Source organism: Squalius cephalus (assembly GCF_949319135.1).
Source record: "Squalius cephalus genome assembly, chromosome: 24".
Lineage (NCBI taxonomy): Eukaryota > Metazoa > Chordata > Actinopteri > Cypriniformes > Leuciscidae > Squalius > Squalius cephalus.
The window spans coordinates 14,166,285-14,186,795 of NC_137145.1; the positions used below are offsets into that span (position 1 = coordinate 14,166,285).

At 39.1% G+C, this 20,511-nt stretch overlaps 1 protein-coding gene across 1 annotated transcript in view; it reads left to right on the top strand.

Moving 5' to 3' along the window:
• auts2a (activator of transcription and developmental regulator AUTS2 a) overlaps nucleotides 1–20,511 on the top strand; it is a 335,804-nt gene that overhangs the window by 191,230 nt on the left and 124,063 nt on the right. The window contains exon 5 of the mRNA XM_079860573.1: nucleotides 19,029–19,058. Coding sequence (XP_079716699.1) covers nucleotides 19,029–19,058 — 30 coding nt within the window. The remainder of the gene's footprint in view (nucleotides 1–19,028; nucleotides 19,059–20,511) is intronic.

The window sequence follows — 20,511 nt, forward strand, 5'->3', positions numbered from 1 at the left end:
ATGACGAACGTTGCCAGCTGTGAGATTTATGCCCAAGATTCATCTTTCATCCGATATGCTCAAAAAACACCCCAAAAACACAAGTAAAAAATAAATAAATAATAATATATATATATAGTGTGGGCTGACAGGCTCAGATAATTATGCTGCTGGGATGCTGACAGTTGTAAGTACGATAAGGTGATGTGATAAGACGGCTTGTTGTTAGTGCGTGTGGTGGTTTATTTAAAACTGCAGTAATTTCTGCGTTTAGCTGCTTCACAGAGGTGTTCTTCCTGAGATGTTAAAAACAACACAGTCTATTCCTTTTCACACATACCTTTCTCATATCTATATATGTGTCAGATACGGACTGCCAAGTTATACCACTCAGTATTTGTTTACATGTACTACTTTTCATCAACCTGAATGAATCCAATCTGATTTAATATTCTGAAAGTTATGTTTATATCAACCCTAAAAACTTTTATTATAAAAGGGCTCTGGTCAACCAACGTATCACGGCACTGCACAGGTGTGCAAGGAATTGTTCAGTACGATTGAGAAGCTACTCGTATTCAGGCATTTACATTCTTTTTTTATTTATTTTTTCTCCACCCATTTCTGTCCGATCCGAATCAAGCTCGATTAGATCGATTGGGGTAATCCATTAAGGCTTTTCATTCCGATTGAGCCATCAATCTGATTACTAATGGTTTATTTGGGTGCATGTAAACATAGCTAATGTGGCAGTGGCCATTCTTTGCATATAAAGAGCCAGTTGCTTTTTTGAGTTTGGAAGAAGAGTGTTTATGAGGCCAAAGAACTGATTAGTATTGTATAATGCTTTATAAGTTTTATAATATGTAATGTTTTTATGGCTTAATTTTATTAGAGTAAAATCTATTTTTCTATAGTGAGCAAAGGGCATATTGGGGGCATGGGCTGGTGATTTGTGGGCAATTATATTTTAAGGGTGTCTGTTTCCTACTTGCCCCTCTCTGCATGTCCCTGCTCTGTCTCTGTGATGTGACTGATGGTGCCTCAGGGCTGCCAGTACTTAAATAGGCGCTCAGAGGGTCCAGCTGCTCTCTGCCACGCTCCACTTCTCCCCAGATGGCTCCAAGACGTTCCAGAGACCCTCCAGAGGGCCACAGCCTGAGGAGGCAGCTTTGGAGTGGGCTCACTCTCTCCCTCTGCCTCACAAACAACCACCCTCCTCCCCTGGGCCTCCAGCCCGAAACAGTGACTCAAGGGGCTCTCAGCGAAGCCACAGAACAACCCTTTTACACACGCCATGTAGACACTCTTGGGAGAGATCGCCTGCCTGCTCTGTAACACTCGCCAGTGGACCGATGGGACTCGGCAGATGGCTGTCAGGCTGGAGCGTGGGCCAACGCCAGCGTTCACCAAGCTCTCCTGAGAATGGAGGGATTTAAGACGGGCAGAAGAATGACTCTCCGACTTGCTTGAGACTCTGCAGAAGTGTTTGAAACCTAACACCAACTGTTTGACAAAGAGAAAATGGCTTGAATCTTAAATGTCAGCTCGTTTATGCTGTTTCTGACAGTGTGATATGCACAGGATGTTTTTAGTGCAATAAAAAAACAGCTTAGCTCTTGACAAATATATCACAACTGGCTTACATAATGGCGAAGTGGGTTTGCCTGAGTGAAAAAAATCACTATTGTGTAATTTATGACCATAAAGGGACAGAATTTTAATCATAAAGTTGACTGGTTGAAATCTTAACTCATGTCTATGTTCATCCTTCGCTCCCTCTCTCTTTCTCAATCCTTCACTCAAATGCTTTCAAAAACCTGTTTGTTTGTCATTCAAGCCCCTCTACAATATGTGCTCAGGTGGAGAGATTCCTTTTAAGTGAAGGCCAAGTATGGCAACCCATACTCAAACCCGTCTGACTCTCTAACCATTAAGCCACGACTAAGGGTGTTTCTTCGAGCACTCTTGGCCCTCTGAACTACAAATAAAGTAAAACTCTCTTAAAACACACTTTTCATACTTTTAATAGTTTATTTGATTTGCTCCTTTTTTCTGAAAGCAATGGAAATCCCCACCTTATATGAAAATAATTCATATATATCATGTTATGGATCTTAAATCTATTTAAAATACACAAATAATATTATCACACAATTTGACTAAATTACATTTTGATTGGTAATGATGCATGTTTTTGGATGTGGTGGATATAGCTGGAACATTACACATTTAAAAAAGTTTATTTTATTTTTTTAAACAAGTATTGAAATGGTTTATTTTATTCTTTGCTTTAAACATAATCCATATCTGAATGAATTTTCGTATTTTCCGACAAACATAAAAGTGGACATTGGCTCAACGTTAAAGAAACACCCTTAAATGGACTGCAGAACCGCACTTGGGGGTCTTTGGCTGGCAGTGATGGGGAAAAGAAGCACGTCCAAAGGTTAAGGGGCAGGGGAGCAGCTGTAGCTCAGTCACATATAATACCCCCTCTGACCTGATCCTCAGCAGGTGGGGGTGACCCTGCCCTGGTCCTGTTACTGTTATCCTGGACCTGACAGGACGCATACATCACAGCACCGGGCCCCTAATGCGAAACACATTCCACCAGGGCCTGATCAAAGAGCGTCTGCTCCAACAACAAAGTGCCCCCTAATTCCGTGTTTGGACCTCATAATTGAAGAGTAATTATGGCTGACAAAACACTTCAGGTTTTTTTTTGCCTCTCCTTGTCTCATTTTCTATTTTCTCCCTCTCTCTCTGAGAGAAAAGCCAGATCAGGCCTGTCATAAAGAGTTACAGGGGACCATGTGCTGAATTTGCAGGATGGAAACAGAGGTCAGGCTTTAATGGAAAAGAGCAAGCGCGCACACACGTGCACACATTCACGCGCGGCTTTACCCGGTGGCCTGGAATAACACAGCCAAACCACATGAGGAGTAGTAACACGATCCTATGACCCTCTCCAACAGACAGGGCTACTGTTTCTGAAGATCCGTAACTGTAACTTCTTCACTAACGGCTCTAACTGCTGACCATGAAGGCCATGACACGCAAATTCCTTCCCAAAGCAAAGCGGGCCTTAGCTCGAGAAGAATTTGACTAATAAATGTGCCGTTGACAGACAAGATTTTGCTTGGCTTGTGCACCAAGAAGCATTCGGCTTTTGTGTTTGCTGCTCTGTCGGTTCGCCATGTTAAGCTAGTAGGACTGTAGAAACCCAGAGACTAAAGGCCACTTCCTGTCGGGAAGATCGATATGATAACAAGAGCCCTGGGGTTAGTCTAGAGATATGAGCATTTCATCTTACTACGGTTTTACTCAATAAGGGCAGACTGGCCAACATCCACCGGCAAATCTTTGATTAACTTTGGGATTATTTGCATGATGTTAGTTATCATGTTAAGAAACAGAACTTTAAAGCCAAACAAAGTAGCCCAAAGGGAGGGGAGTGTTGTCGAACACACTAATCGCAAACAGGTGTTGCATGCGGGCGAAAGTTTGCTTGTGTAGCTTTTGGATCATGTTCCAGTGCGAGCATGCGGTGCTAGCTTGAGATAATGCCCACGGCCAATTTCTAGACAGGAAATGCACAGGAACAGGGCTTTGATTGTGTTTGTTTCCCTCGTCCTGCTCTGTAGTTTTAATGGGCTGAGCAGAGAGACTGATGTTGGCAGGGGCTTTGCTCTACCGCTCTCATCTCTCCATCTCTTAATTAGGCTTATCTACTCAGCGCTGGTGCCAGGCGGAAGCTCGCTCTTTTTTGAAGTGCAATAGGCCGGGTCTTTCAGCTGCTGTTTTGAGGTCACATGACGGCACAGGGCCAAGCAGGGGGGCACAACCCCTCTTCTAATTGTAGAGATTATGATCAGAGGGGTCAGACTCATATGGAGTTCTAGAATCCAAAGCCATTTTCAGAATACTAAAGTGCGTTTAGAATGTCTACAACATAGATTGTACTAGAATTTATGTGTTCAGTTTGTAATAGAATTGCATTTTTCCAGAGACCCTCCAGAGGGCCACAGCCCCTTTTTTGTGATTTTTGTAATAAAAATGTAGAAATCATAGGGATGCATTGGTACAGTAATGGTTATCGTACGATATTGGAGTTTAGTTTAGTTTATTTATTTTTATTTTAATGTACTTTTAACTTATCAGTATTGGCCAGTATTGTATATTTAATTGTGCATGCTCGTTTCCCCCATTTTTACATTTGTATTACTTTTTGAGATTTCAGCCAAAAATCATCATTTACTCACACTCATGTCATTCCAAACCAAACAGTTTTGGTTACCGTTGACTTTATATGGACAAAAAAAAAAAAATCTCAGAACGACATGAGGGTGAGTAAATGATGACAGAATGTATTTTGGACTAAGACTAAAGGGAACTATTCCTTTATTCTTTAAAAGTACAAATAATTTGATAACACAGGTAAATGGTATTGTAAGCCATCTCAAAATGAATTTCGACTGTACATTATAATTGTGTGATGCCTAAAATAATTTGTAGCATTTAAAATGATTTATTTGATTTAAATATGTATTTAGACAAAGTAGTATGGAATGTTAATATTGGCCATTTATTGGTTATCGGATAACATTAAGATAATTATCAGCTTACTGTTATTGGCCAGAATTTTTTTATATGGCTGCATCCCTTGAAATATGGCAAATAGCTCATTTTCTGCTGAATTTTGAGATTGTTGCTTGAAGTTTTGCTATTAAAATAAAATGGAATCAATAGAGGAGAATGGGGGGAAAAAAGATAAGGAGGAGTAATTGATGTCTTTTTGCCTGCCACTTATTAGAAATAATGTTGTTCACCCTCTTAAATGCACATCGAGCAGACACCTTTTCTGTTTTTATTTTGTTCTTCAGAGAGGAGTATATGTGTGAGATCACTTCTCAGGGGTGCGATTACAATCTGCACTGCCGCCACCTTTGGTGAAAATCCACACTTCTGGGGTGTGTGTGCATGTCAGATGGCTTCTGCTTCACACCCGCTGCCTAGTGCTCCCCTCCGCCACTTAGCATGCTAATTAATCCCAGTGACAGCCATTCGTGTCACTCACCCCTTGCTCCCATGGCGACGCTGCCACAGCAACACCCCCACAGGGCCCACCCTGCTTTAGATGGTCTGCTTTCTTAAGAAGCCCCAGTGTACACTAGGATTACAATCCGAATCTCAGTCTTGGCTCTTGACGCCAGAGTTTATGAAGTTGAGGGAAAAGAGGTGGGGTAATATAATTATTTAAAAAAAACAAGTGTGTGCAAAAACTTGAGAGAGGGAGAGAGAAATAGTGTGTTTATTAAGCCTCCTGGGATGGGAGGGAGGTGAAGACTGTAAATAATTAGCGCTGGAGTGCTGGAGTTTTCCCGTTTGATCTCTCCGATGGAAAAGCAAATGTAATTTAGCGCGCTGCGAGTAATTTAACAGTTAGCATGAGTTCCTTTTAATTTCATTTTGCTCAGCATCACTCTCTCAAATTAAATATTTTTGTTGTTTACAAAGCAGATCTTTGGCAGCTCTGCAGGGCCGCCAAGTTGAGAGCGAGACGTTTCCATTGGTGTTTATTCATCTAGGCTTGTTTGCATGTTGAGAAGTGTTTATGGTGATTGTATGAGAACAATTGGATCAAGCATGTCTGGGAAAATTAATTCATAACTAATGATAATGGCACAAGAACTAAAGCTGTTCGGCACTTGGAAGATACAAATATTAGAGTTTTGTTTCATCCAGCACATCTGTGCTGTGTGTATTGGCAGCACAAATTGTTTGTTTGTACATATTTAAATTGAGATTTAATTTCAAATTTAAAAGCTTGACATAAATCTAATACTATGGCCTTTTAAAAATTGTGTTTATGTGTGTATATATGTATGTGTGCGTAATATGTCTGTGTTTGTGTGTAATTTTTTATATTATTTATTTAAAATACTGCATTGAGGAATGCATACACATACAACCACAAATGCCCAGGCTTCATGGGGTTTATGTCAGCTTGTCAGGGAATTGTCAGTTAATTGCTGGAGGTGCCTGTGGCTAGCAGAGACCTCTGTTCACCACCACGGTCTGTGTGTGTGTCTGTGTGTTTAGACAACCATCCCTGGAGCAGGAGGGTTATCAGAATGAGAGTTGTCCACTGGCGCTGTGTGAGACTGTCTTATCACCTCTGTCCGTGTGTGTGGGTGTGTGTGTCTCTTCCAGCTGAGGGGCTCATTGGTCTGGCCTGTAGTTAATGCTTTTGTTCAACAGTTACTGCACTGCTGTTTTTGTAATTACCTTTGTAGATAAGCAATTTATTTAACAGTTCAGATTTTAATCCCATACTTTTAAAGACCCCCTGTGGTGAAATCAAGTTTTTAAAGTTGTTTATATGCCTATGTGGTGTTTTAATATGCTTTTAAGACAAACCATCTGCAAATTCATAGTCAGCAGCATTGCTGAGTATTTTCTCCTTAAAGCTGCAGTGAAAAAAAGACAGTCTAAAAAACGCAGTTTGAAATCGTCTGTGTTTCTTACATCACAAACTACCTTGTCACCAATCACGTCAAGATGCAGGCGGGCTTTAGCATATCATTAACTGCTGCAAAGCAGGGTAGTCTCGAGAGAAGCCAGGTTATCCCTGTATATTTTTCTGTTGATATGAAAAATCAGATACATTTAGCAATATAGTGGGTGAATTTTGTATATGATGTACTCACCTAAAGGATTATTAGGAACACCTGTTCAATTTCTCATTAATGCAATTATCTAATCAACCAATCACATGGCAGTTGCTTCAATGCATTTAGGGGTGTGGTCCTGGTCAAGACAATCTCCTGAACTCCAAACTGAATGTCAGAATGGGAAAGAAAGGTGATTTAAGCAATTTTGAGCGTGGCATTGTTGTTGGTGCCAGACGGGCCGGTCTGAGTATTTCACAATCTGCTCAGTTACTGGGATTTTCACGCACAACCATTTCTAGGGTTTACAAAGAATGGTGTTAAAAGGGAAAAACATCCAGTATGCGGCAGTCCTGTGGGCCAAAATGCCTTGTTGATGCTAGAGATCAGAGGAGAATGGGCCGACTGATTCAAGCTGATAGAAGAGCAACTTTGACTGAAATAACCACTCGTTACAACCGAGGTATGCAGCAAAGCATTTGTGAAGCCACAACACGCACAACCTTGAGGCGGATGGGCTACAACAGCAGAAGACCCCACCGGGTACCACTCATCTCCACTACAAATAGGAAAAAGAGGCTACAATTTGAACGAGCTCACCAAAATTGGACAGTTGAAGACTGGAAAAATGTTGCCTGGTCTGATGAGTCTCGATTTCTGTTGAGACATTCAGATGGTAGAGTCAGAGTTTGGCGTAAACAGAATGAGAACATGGATCCATCATGCCTTGTTACCACTGTGCAGGCTGGTGGTGTTGGTGTAATGGTGTGGGGGATGTTTTCTTGGCACACTTTAGGCCCCTTAGTGCCAATTGGGCATCGTTTAAATGCCACGGCCTACCTGAGCATTGTTTCTGACCATGTCCATCCCTATATGACCACCATGTACCCATCCTCTGATGGCTACTTCCAGCACCATGTCACAAAGCTCGAATCATTTCAAATTGGTTTCTTGAACATGACAATGAGTTCACTGTACTAAAATGGCCCCCACAGTCACCAGATCTCAACCCAATAGAGCATCTTTGGGATGTCGTGGAACGGGAGCTTCGTGCCCTGGATGTGCATCCCACAAATCTCCATCAACTGCAAGATGCTATCCTATCAATATGGGCCAACATTTCTAAAGAATGCTTTCAGCACCTTGTTGAATCAATGCCACGTAGAATTAAGGCAGTTCTGAAGGCGAAAGGGGGTCAAACACAGTATTAGTATGGTGTTCCTAATAATCCTTTAGGTGAGTGTATATTACGATGTTATGATGAACTATATGCCTTTCTCTAATGACGTTCTAAGTTGTTCAAAGCGTTTCTAAAGCGGGTCGCACACCGGACGCGCAGCTCAGTGCCGCGCCGCGCCACGTCTAGGACAACTCTCACCTGAAAATCCGATAACATCAGCTAAATGTATATTGCAGCACAGGGTGAAGTCCGTATATACATTAACTACGATTTGAGACACATAAATGTAAATTTAATATAGAACTATGTAAATGGCGCTCTGTGGCGCGGCAGGATTTTGAACACGGTCCTGAGCCATTGCTGGGCGCCGCAGACAGACGCCGAAAGACGCCGCCGGTGTGTGTACTCTCATAGAGAATAATGTGTTCGAATTTAAAAGACGTGGCGCTGCGCGGCGCGGCGCTGAGCTGCGCGTCTGGTGTGCGACCCCCTTTAGGATACTGATTTTTAGAAGGCAGAATGGCGAATGGGAACATGGTTTGTGTAACATTAGCAACACATTAATAGCTGTTTGATAACGTAGTCAAGCAAAAGGCTAATCATATTAATTACTGTTATGTGTCCGACGTTGTAGAGAGCGATACATAAAATGCATTACCATTCTGATACATCGACTTGTGGATGAGCCTGTATAAGTGAGTGGAGGCGGGACTAATTTGCAAACTCATGGTTCCACATATTCTAAATGAAGAAAGGATGTAGAGTTACATTCAAGCTTTTTGGTGATCAAAGATTAGTTTTAGGTATTAGGTATAAAATGATTGACTACAGGGGGACTTTGAAATGATTCGGCCAAAGTGATTCATAAAATATGTAGATCAATTGACACTCAAATTTGTAAGTAAATATACAAATGTGCATACACATATTATTAAAATGTACAGACAAACAGACAGACATATAGATAGATAGACAGACAGACAGACAGACAGACAGACAGACAGACAGAAAGAATTGAACAGGTCAAGGTGTGTGTCTTCCCAAACAACTATCAATGGTGGAATGGAGCTCTGTTAATGATAGGTGGTGAATGTGCTGCAGCATTTCAGATGGATTGTAGTAAGACCGAGACAGAGGATGATGGAAGTGTGCAGTAGAATGAATATTAATGGTGGGTGTCTGGGCCAGAGCTAATGATGAGGAAAATTCCCTAATAAAAACTTGATGTGATGGGCAACGACCCGCGGGGTCACCAGAGAGACCTAGAGTTAATAGTGTGCCGTCAGGTGTGGGGAGCAAAGTGATTAGAGCTACACATCCGTTCCTGCTGGAGAAAGAGAGAAAGTGGGGGAGGCACAGGGAAATAGAGAAAAAAGAGATACTGCAGTTTGATAGAAAATTAGAGAGCATGATGAAGAGTAATTGAAGGAAAGCTAGAATATTGCTCATTCATGTGTGATGTCTATATGGGCACGAATGAAACTGGTCTGTCAATGAAACTTTCTCAATGATAAAATAAATAGTTAGTGTTTGACCTGTGTGCTTATGCATTGTCCAGTTGCCCTATGTCTTTGTGCTGTCGGGATATTCAGTTATATCACAATTGCATACATTCATCCACACTTTTTCCGCCTCACTGCTCTTTTCCAGAGGGTACGAGGAGAAGCATAACAAAGATGGCAGCTGGCATCAGAGCAAATGTCAGCTGTGCATGCAGTAATTAAAATGCAAACAAAGTGGACTGTTCCCCAGGGAGGAGCCATAATGGTACAAACAATGCAATCTGATGTATTTAATTGTCTGAAAATCTTTCTATTAATCTTTGATTAAGCTAGCAACTGTTTGCTGCCTAACCTTCTTCAGCACTGAATGTCTGTGGGAGTGAAATTCACACTGACTCTGCTTGTTTGTTTGTTTGTTTATTAGGGGAAAGAAAAGTGTCTGGCATCTTGAAATAGACCTTAGTCAGAAAAGATGGCATATTTAATTTGACATAAACAGCAGTGAGGGACAGAAGCACAGTTTATTAATTATTGTGCTCTTGTCTACCTAGGTGTTGATTGTTAGCTAACTAAACATTAGTTATATCTTCCGAAGAACTTTACTGTGGATAAAAAATTCCATAAAATATTGGATGAATTAAACATGAATTAAAACAGATTCATGAAACATGTACATAAAAACTTGTCATTGTGTTTCTTTGTTAAAACCCTTTGAAAAGACTTTTTGTCCTTGACAATCCTGCCTTCTTTTGTCAAATTAAATATGTTGTTGCTCTAACGTCCACAGTAGTAATGCAGACATTCAGTCAAGTGTGTGTGTGTGTGTGTGTGTGTCTACTGTACAAAAGTTTGGGGTTAGTTAGATTTTTTTATTATTGTTATTATTTTGGAAAGCATTTAAAGCGTTTATTCCAAAAGGATGCATTAAATTAATCAAAAGTGACAGTAGAGAATTTGATAATGTTACAAATATAGATAAAGATTTAGATTTCAAACAAATGTCGTTCTTTTTAACTTTCTATTGTAATCCTGAAAAACAAATGTATCATGGTTTCCACAAAAATATTGAGCAGCACAGCTGTTTTCCACATTGATTAGGAGAAATGTTTCTTGAGCTGCAAATCAGCATATTAGAATGATTTCTGAAGGATTATGTGACACTGAAGACTGGAGTAATGATGCTGAAAAATCAGCTTTTCCATCACAGGAATAAATTATGCTTTACTGATTTGTCCATATGATTTCATCTTCCCACTCTTTTTTTTCTTTTACAAACAAACACACACACAGCATTTACCCTACCCTCCCACTCTCACTTGTGGCTGGCAGGCTGGGTGACAGTGCCACCCTTGGTTGATCAACTAAGCGCGTTGCCCTGTGGCACCATCTGTCTGTGCCAAGCTCCACCTCGGGGCGCCATCTCACATCTGTCAGCCCGAGCAGCTTAGCTGACAAGTTATTTTAAAGGTAGACGTTCCCTCCAGATACGTAGACACATTTACATACATGCATACAGGCATAACACAGACACATCTTGTACCCGCTAACCCTTTTCTGTTTCCTGGCACGGCATCACACAGAGAGTGTGTGTGGCTGATATACGTCTAAGAATGGCTCTCAATACTTGAGATTCAGCTTCTTATCTACAATTTTCTTATACACCAGTATTTCCCACACAGGTGCTATTTTAAAACTACTGCAATAGCAATACTGCAGTTTTCTAAGACAACATCCAAACTGTCATGGAACCTCATAAGTGACCAAATTGGACCTACATAGGCAGCAATTCTGCATCACAAAGATAACAGGTGATTTTAATAGATTTTGATGTTTGCACGTTGCTAAGCTACTGGCACAGTACTTTAATAAACAGAATATAAATAATATTGTCTAAATGATGTCATGTAAACAAATTTAAATTTAATTTGAAAAGGAACAAATATTATAACAAAACAATAAATTAATCATTATATTAATATATAGCAATATCAAATATTTTTATCAACTATTTAATCATTGCATTTTAGTATTAATTTGAAATAGTACATTTATCATTAAAAAAATTCTTGGTTTGCCTGCCATGCGTTGTTTTCCCCCCAGTGCAGTGCATTATGGGATTGCCTTCTCCATGAAGGACATATGCAATGCTGCTTTGTGCTAGGAGCCCATATATGATTAAAGTGTGCTTTATTTTGGCAGATTTCTAGGTTTTGGAACAAAGCTTCAGTATTTATGCTCTCTTAAGTCCTTTAGGTCATATTCAGTGCTCATGGTCTGGAGAAAGTGTCATATCGGGGAGGAAATTGCCTGCAGATGTTGGAAAGGTGCATGAGGGAGAGGGTTGGACGCTACGATCAGGCTGGAGGTTATTAGGCCAGGCAGCAGATGACTGCTTTCTGACAGGCGTGAGAGAGAGCTGCCCTAGGACAGGCCACACTCCACTGGTGAAGGAGATGTTTTCCCTGTATCTAGACGCCCTCCTGGCTGTCACGCTTCCCTCCTCATTTGTTCCTCCGCTCCTTCATCCTGCCGTACTTTAGGATGACAGCTGGACGTCACGCAGATGCTGTGTGAATTAGTCCCTGAATGTCATCAGGTTTGGATCCTGGTGCTCTTAATGGCCTAAGCCAGTCAAAGGTGTCGAAATACATTTCCCCCTTCTCGCTGATGCGGCTGACAGCAGCGCTGCTGTGTTTTTTCTTCTAAGTGAGGTTAGATTTCACTTGAGTTTAATGTTAAAGGCTTGTGGAGAACACAGAGACAGGGTCATTGGGTAGATGATTCGCAGTCATGTTATTTATGTCACCCACCCACATCTGTCATTTATGCACTGTTAGGTTTAGCTTAAGTTGGACATTTGAGCTTAAAATGACATAAACACTTAATACATAAATAGTGTAATGCAGCATTGGCATCTCCAATGTTGTGTTTGCTACATTAATGTTAGAATGGTTGTCGTCTGTCTTTATTTATTTATTTATTTGCTTTGATTTATATATGATGTCTGCTTGCAGTCAGTTTGATCAGGGTTTCCTAAACTTTCATAAGCTGTGGCCTAAAAAGGCCATTTTGTGTTTTCCTGAGACCCAAACTAGAGAAAATATATTGAATGCTATTTTTTGACATTTCTTATGACTAAATGAATTAAACAGTTGCAAACACACACACACACATTCTGTATATACACTATCAGTCAAAAGTTTGGAATAATTGCAAAAAAATGTTAACGTTCTTGAAAGAAGTCTCTTACAATGCCTCATTTATTTGATTAAAAATACAGTAAAAACAGTTATGTTGGGAAATATTTTTACAATTTAAATTATAATAGAATATAGAATTATAATATAACTGTTTTCTATTGTTATATATTTTATTATATATTTTGGATGATACCACTTTGCAAAAAAATTATATATAAATAAATGAAATAAAATAATGTGTATGTTTTTTCAACATTTTTGTGTTTTCATTTATTTTAACTAAGGAAATACATTTTATAAATGCTTGATGTTACTGTATTTATTGGTACTCATACCAGTTCTTTAAGTAACGAAAGTTAAATGGATCATGTCACATGTAAAAAATAGTGTTCTGTCAAACTTCCGTGGCCCAACATTCCTGCCTATTTGCCGTAAGCTTATAATTTCACGTTCAAATGAGTTTGTGAACTCATATTAAATGCAAGTTTGTCATGAGTATCACTGGAGAAGAAAATCATTTCCTTCTTATTGGTTCAAAAAATGTATAAATTGAATCATGAATAAGTTAAAATATTTGAATAGGTTTAGTATTCAGTTTTTGAAGAATCTGTCCAATATCTTGAGAGCCACGCTTGACTCATCAGTACCTGTTAAAATGTCACCTTGGTACTTATGGGTCGTCAGTAGCCGGCTCAGTGTGGCATAACTCATTCTGTATGGTTGAAGCGTTGGTTTCAGTCTTGAAATTTCTTGTCTCTCTGTGGCCCAATACTCAAAGCCTCACTCTCAGCAGACAGTACAAGGCACGCCGCCATTTTCTCCTCAGAGCGTCTGACTCTTAGCTCAGTGCTGGCTGTGCCTGATTTGCTTCCTCTCTCTCTTCATCCTTCCTCTTCTATCCAGCTCAACACACACACATACACACTCCTACTGCAGAGCAGAGAGTGGGAGCTCCAGGCCTTGATTTGCCAACACATTTCCAATGATTAAAACGTAATTAGCACTAGCGAGCGCCTCCTCCCTGGCTAATTTCACTGCACGCTGTGACAGGCAGGCGGCCGGCGGCGGCGCGGCCCCAGTGGCAGATGGAGAAGCAGGCAGCAGGAGGGGAAAAACCATTTTGCCGCGCCATGGTTTGCATCAGAAAACCATCAGGACGCGCAGCTTTTTCTGTGGGAGGTAGGAGGACAGGGAGAGAGAGAATGAGGGGGGAGGAAGGAGGTGGGGCACATAGCTCTCTGTGGCAGCGCATCAAATTGGCACTGTCAGAGCTGACCCTGGCAATGGTTGCCATTCTTCAAGCTGTCCCCCACCGCCACCCACCACAGCCCGCAGGCAGAGCGAGAGAGCGACAGGCAGAGGGTGAAAATAGCAAAGGAAAGAGAAGGAGGAGGGATGGAGGGAGAAAGAGCGTTCAAACCTATCGTCAACCTTCCGGACCCCCACTGCCTCTGTAATCAAGCACAGATCAGTCTCAATTAATTTCAGCGTTCGTTGACAGTGCCAATTACAACACAATGGCAAATAGACCATGAAATGGAACGTTGAACACTTTGCGTCCTAACTTGACATTTGATTGCGGTTTTACATCAATGACTGCTAAATAAGAATAGATCTCTTTATGTGCTGTTTTTAAACATATTTTTGAAGCATATTTTCAGAGTGTTTGCTGTGTTTGGCTCATAGCTGTGCTGAATTTAAACCACATATTTTTCATTGTGTTGGCCCTTCACCAGAGTGTGTCATACAGTTTGATGTGGGCACTGAGGTTTTCGTTTCGAGAAGTCTGGTTAAGCTCGGAGCTTTGGACAGTGGCAGAGACGTGGTTAAACAAGCTCAGAATACGATTGCTTTCGCTCCTTTATTGTACCGCACTTACGAGGCCTTTGAGATTTGACTTCAAATAGGAATGAAATGAAATGTATTTAGCTTGAAGATATTTTCATGTAAATTCTCTGTTTTTGCCATTGTGGAAATTTGTCGTTGTGTGTGTGTGGTTGTGCTCGTGTTAAAAAAAGCTTCATTTTTATTTTAGTGGAAAACCAGCCAAATTAGGGACTTTGATTCCAGTCCAGACTTTTAAGAAACCATGACATTGTTTAAAGAGTGCTGGGTTGACATTTCATGTTGTAACAAGAAGTTGGTGACGTATCAAAGAGCTTGTTTCTTGTTATAAAGCCAAGGGACAAACCACAAAACATTGAAGGCATTTTTAAAATGCCTATTCCTTTCAATTGATATTTGGGAAAGAAAATAAAGAGTGAGTGTTAGCACAAGTACAAGTTCATAATGAACCATGATTTCATACCTTTCCTGCTTCACTATTATTCTGAAATATGTCAAACACAGCAGGGGTAGACAGGATCTGTTACACTATTGGTCTCATTCGGAGGCCTAATCAGCTCTTCCTCATTCGCTGTATCTGAGGAGTGTGTGTCTAACTAAAGCAGATGGCTCTACTGTTCCACTGAGGCCATTGGCTGTTTTAATAAGCTTAACATGCTATATTGATCTGCAGCCAAGATCAATTGGCGAAGTGTTTGGCTTTGAAATTAACACCACACCAGAAAAAAAGCTTGAAAATGCTGAGATGGATTCCCAAGTTAATCCATCCAATATGACTGTAATACCAAGTATTTTAGACGAATTAAATATGTTGGACTGACCATCATTTTGCCAATCTCTTCATATTTACTCTTGTCAGCATCCTTTACTGTTGTTTTCTTAACTTCAATCTGTTCAAATGGATGTTTTCTTGACTGAAGCAATTATAATATAAAATGAATATGCTATTACATTATATTATAATTAGGGCTGTCAAACGATTAATCGCGATTAATCGCATCCAAAATAAAAGTTTGTGTTTACATAATTTATGTCTGTGTACGGAGTATAATTATTTTCTATATATAAATACACACACATGCATATATATATTTAAGAAAATGTGTTATTTATATATAAAATATTTATATATAATATAAATTATATATAATATAAATATATATACACAGTATATACATGCAAATATTTCTTAAATATATACATGCATGTGTGTGTATTTATATATAGAAAATAATTATACACCGTACACACACATGTATTATGTAAAAACAAACTTTTATTTTGGATGCGATTAATCGCGATTAATCGTTTGACAGCCCTAATTATAATATAATATATAACTATAGTACAATATTAATTGTATAGTATAATTGTCAGTCAACAATATATTTTTCCACTTTTATTTGATGAAACAGGACAGGAAATGATGGAGAGAAAAGCAAAGAATAGAAAAATGACACTGGACTCGAACCTGCATCTCCCACATGAGCACCACAGCCCAATATGTACTAAGCACTATGCCACGACTCAGATGCTCTAATATACTTTGAATCACAACATGTGACAGATCTTACCTTTTTGTTTTTTTGTTTTTTGTTGTTGTTGTTGTTTATTCATGAAAAGTGCAGCTTCTCGCTGTTAAGGACAAACAAGCTGCCTGCCCTTACCTGTCAGATCTAATCTTACTTTCTCTGTTACTTTTACTCTCCCACTATAAAGGTATTTCCATCTGGGCCCACCCCCCTTTTCTCAATCTTTTCTCACAGCACCAGTATGGAAATTTACATACCTCTATTCTTGGAAAGAAGGAGCAAGAGAGAGAGAAAGAATAATGACAGCAATTTCTTCCTTTTCTCCACTCGCTGGCTTGCGAGAGTGTCGTTTAGCGGCACCTGTGTTAGCGACAGGCACGCGGATGAGAAGCGAAGGAGAGCAGTTGATTAAATCATCAAGTCGCGGCGCAGAAAGTCAATTCTGCTCACCGTCTACAATGATATCCTTTTATCCTGACGTAATGAGCTATGGCACTTTTGCATTGGGTAATGCGATGAGTTCTATTAGCGCGTTCCATTTGTTTCACAAGCAAGGGCGAGTCATTTCGTTCCTCTCATATCTCCGCAATCAAAGCGCTAGGCTGGGCACGGGGAGCACTGACACGCCAATGGAGATGCCGGCAGTGTTTTTTATGGATCACAACACACTGGGAAAAATATATTTTGCTCATTATTATAACTCTTCAGGAACTTTGCCTGTGCCAGATGAAGGGAATCCTCTGGCCTTTAGGAAGGCTTCATGTAGTTGCACATGTTAAACTGACCATTGTGGCCAAGTACATGGAAGGATGGGAAGAGTGTGGGTTATATTTCAAAAGCCTCAATAATATAATACTGATTGTGTTTCATAGCATTTTTACTGTAATGCTAACAGTATTACTGTACTGGCACAGGAGCAGTAGGTTATTAACATCTGTGTGTGTGTGTGTGTATATTGGTTATGTATAATACATGAGCCCCGTATGTCTCGAATCCCATTGGACTGGGGCTGTAAATTGGATGCTGCTCAGCAGGCCCTGTATCAGGTCAGACGGGAGAAACTCGTGCCAGAAAATATTCTCCCCTCTCTCACTCTCTCACTCTGTCCTTTCCTCTCACTTTCTATCCCTAGCTTTCAGTTCTTGCAGGAATACGGCTCCCAGAACTGTCAATCACTCAGGGCTGCCACAAGGTTTATGCTCCACTGGGTGTAATTGGCCCTGAAGACCTTAAGCCCCGCCCCTAGCAGGCCTTCATTAGGGAGTCCAAACTCAAACCCTGAACGCATCTCTCCCAGCCAAGTCATCTGTGTGCTGCTAGCTAATTAGCAGATAAAGAATTAAGCGGACCTTGAAATTGAAATTGGACAGAAAGGCTTAAATTCAGCATTTTAATATCATTCTCTGTTTATTAGCTCATTTTTTCATTGCTTTATTTTGAATGAAGAGCCCATTACCCTTTGTTGTTTTGTTTTTGTTGTTTTATTTTAGTTTCTTTACTTTTCATTCAGGGTAATGTCTAAAATGTTAAATTCTTAAGTGCACACTGGAAAAAAAATGTTACTTTCTGTTTGAAGTTGGATCACTATAGTCTTTTTTTATGGCTATGTATGCACTGCAAAGTTTTTGGAGTGACAACCGTGGTTCTTTTTAGTTAATCAAAAACATAGTGTAACCAGTGTAGCCCAATTCTGAAAACAAACAACTCTTATGAACAAGTTCTTTTTAATGAATCAACAACATGCAACAAGACCAGTGTAGCTGTATTCGGAAAATAAAATACTCTTATTGACTTGGTTGTTTTAGTGATTTAAAAAGATATAGCACGACCAGTGTAGCCTGATTCGACTGACTCTTGTGATGAACTGTTTTTGTAGTGAATCAAAAACATACAGCGCAACCAGTGAAGTCTGATTCTGAAAATTAATGACTCTTGTAAATTGGTTCTTTTTAGTAAAAAAAAAACCCATACAACTAGGGCTGTCAAACGATTAATCGCGATTAATCGCATCCAAAATAAAAGTTTGTTTTTACATAATATATGTGTGTGTATGGTGTATAATTATTTTCTATATATAAATACACACACATGCATGTATATATTTAAGAAAAATGTGTTATTTATATATAAAATATTTATATATAATATAAATTATAATATAAATATATATATACACAGTATATACATGCAAATATTTCTTAAATATATACATGCATGTGTGTGTATTTATATATAGAAAATAATTATACACCATACACACACATGTATTATGTAAAAACAAACTTTTATTTTGGATGCGATTAATCGTTTGACAGCCCTACATACAACATGATCATTGTCGACCGATTCCGAAAACGAATGACTCTTATGAGCCAGTTCTTTTGAATGATTCTGAAAAATACAGTGTGACCAGTGTAGCCCAATTCTGAACATGAACAACTCTTATTAACTGGTACTTTTTAGTGAATCAGAATAATCAGAATATGCTGAATTCGGAACCACAAACTACTCTTACTACAGTATTTAACCATATCTTTATATGGCAGTAATAGTAAGAGTAGTACACTGTTCCAAACTCAGCAGCCAGTGTAGTCTGATTCATGAAAAAGTTAGAAATAGACCCAAAGGATTCAGTATCTAATGCAGTACCCAACCCTAAACATCAATGCCAACAATTAAACCCTTTTAATATTAGATATTTTTGTCCAAGTAATCAATTTGTTGAATTTCAGGAAAGTGAATTTGGTTGTTTTTATTGTAAAAGGCTGTGTACAGAACAAGCTTAAGTACTCGGCAGCTGTATTTAGCTGCAGTGTGTCTGTGGCCTATGAGACGTGAAGATAGTTGGACTCGTACTCTAGTTGGTGTCTGGGAGAAAAAGCCCTGCTGGTGGTAATAGGCAGATGTAATGAGGCCTGGCTACTGAGTGAGATAAGAACAGCCTTTTCCTGCTTAGACTTTTATTACTCTGCTGATGAGCTGTGCAGTGCGAGACTGCCGGAATCAGATTTCCACTTCATAATGGCTTTATATTTAAAAGCAAAAAAAAAATTGGTTTCTATCACATCTATTAGATTCTGCACTGTTCTAATGTTGCCTTTGTCTTTGTCTTACAGTGTGAAAGCGAGAGTGACCAAGAAGACAAGGTAAGACCATGCCTAATTATTTCTATTAATACAGAGCTCGCAACAACAGCAGTGTATTGAAATCTCTATATTTTATATTTATGTATTTTTTATGAATTAAACATTAATGCTGAAATGTTTTTGTTATAGTACTGTTTCTTATCTCTACATATGCAAAGACAACTACAAAGTCCCGTTATAATAGCGAATACATCATTGGAGATGGTTTCTAGTCATTCCTATGTTTTAGGCGGCAGATCACTGTCTGCTCTCTTATTGGTAGTTGTTACGGTGTATCGATTCGCTTCTAATTTGCATAAATCGTTTGTTGCTTTGCCTCTGGTCGCTGTTACTTTTCTCTCCTAGACTTCGCCAAATCTTTCCTGAAAATGAGTGATGTCTGGTCTTTGGTCACTCACTGTGAATATCTTTTAGGTTTTTTTGTTTATGTAATATTTGGATTTAAATGTGGGGGGGAAACAAATTCAACATTGTAATTAATATACTGAATTGTGATTTCCTTCAGGAAATGTAAAGCTAGTTAGCTATAGTTTTAGTGCCAGTAGTGGTATTATTAATACAATGTTACATCATATAGCACTTCTAAAATCATCTTTATTCGTTTTTAATCAAACTTGAATCAATGAGAATCCAATATTAGACTCTACTTAAAAGTGTGTTTCTATTTAATTAGAATTACCATCTTGTTAATGACTGTGAGAAGGCCTTAATTAACTCTGCATTAATTATGAATGACTAAATGGTGTGCGAAATTTGAAAAGAACCATTACGAGCTTCACAAGTTACATTTTACACATATTAACATGTAACAATTCCTACAGATTTATTATATATAGATATAACCCACAAGACATACAGTATGTTATTTATAACTAAATCAGACCATTATTTAAATGCATGAATGTAATTGAACACTAGGCTCTAGGCTAACTTTGATGCAAACTAGGCAAGATACAAAAAGCTTTACAAGACACATTGCACCTCTTATTTACTGTCTGTTGAACATCAGCATGATTACACGAAAATGTTGTTTTATTCACTCTTTTAGAATTTTCCTCATTTGTTGTTTTAACCAGTAATGGTTTGACGACGACGAGTCGAATTAGCCATGTCAGTCAAAGCCCTTTTGTTGTGGCAATGGCAGAGATGTGTGGTGTACGACATTAATCGCTGTTTTGCTCGCTGCGTTCGTGCTTCTCATTATTCCTCTAATGATTTTCACAATGTCATGTCATTCTCTCTGCCTTTGATTAATTATGTGTCAAAACAATGGGAGGGTTTATTAGGTAAACAAAGAAACAAGAGCGCTCTCTTTCAAACGCACACACATTCGCAAACACTTCAGAGGGATCTCTTTCTGTCAATAGCTCTTAAAATGTGTTTACAAAACCGTCAGCATGTTGAGCTGCATTAGCAATAAGCGACACATCAGTGATATTTTCACATGGGAATG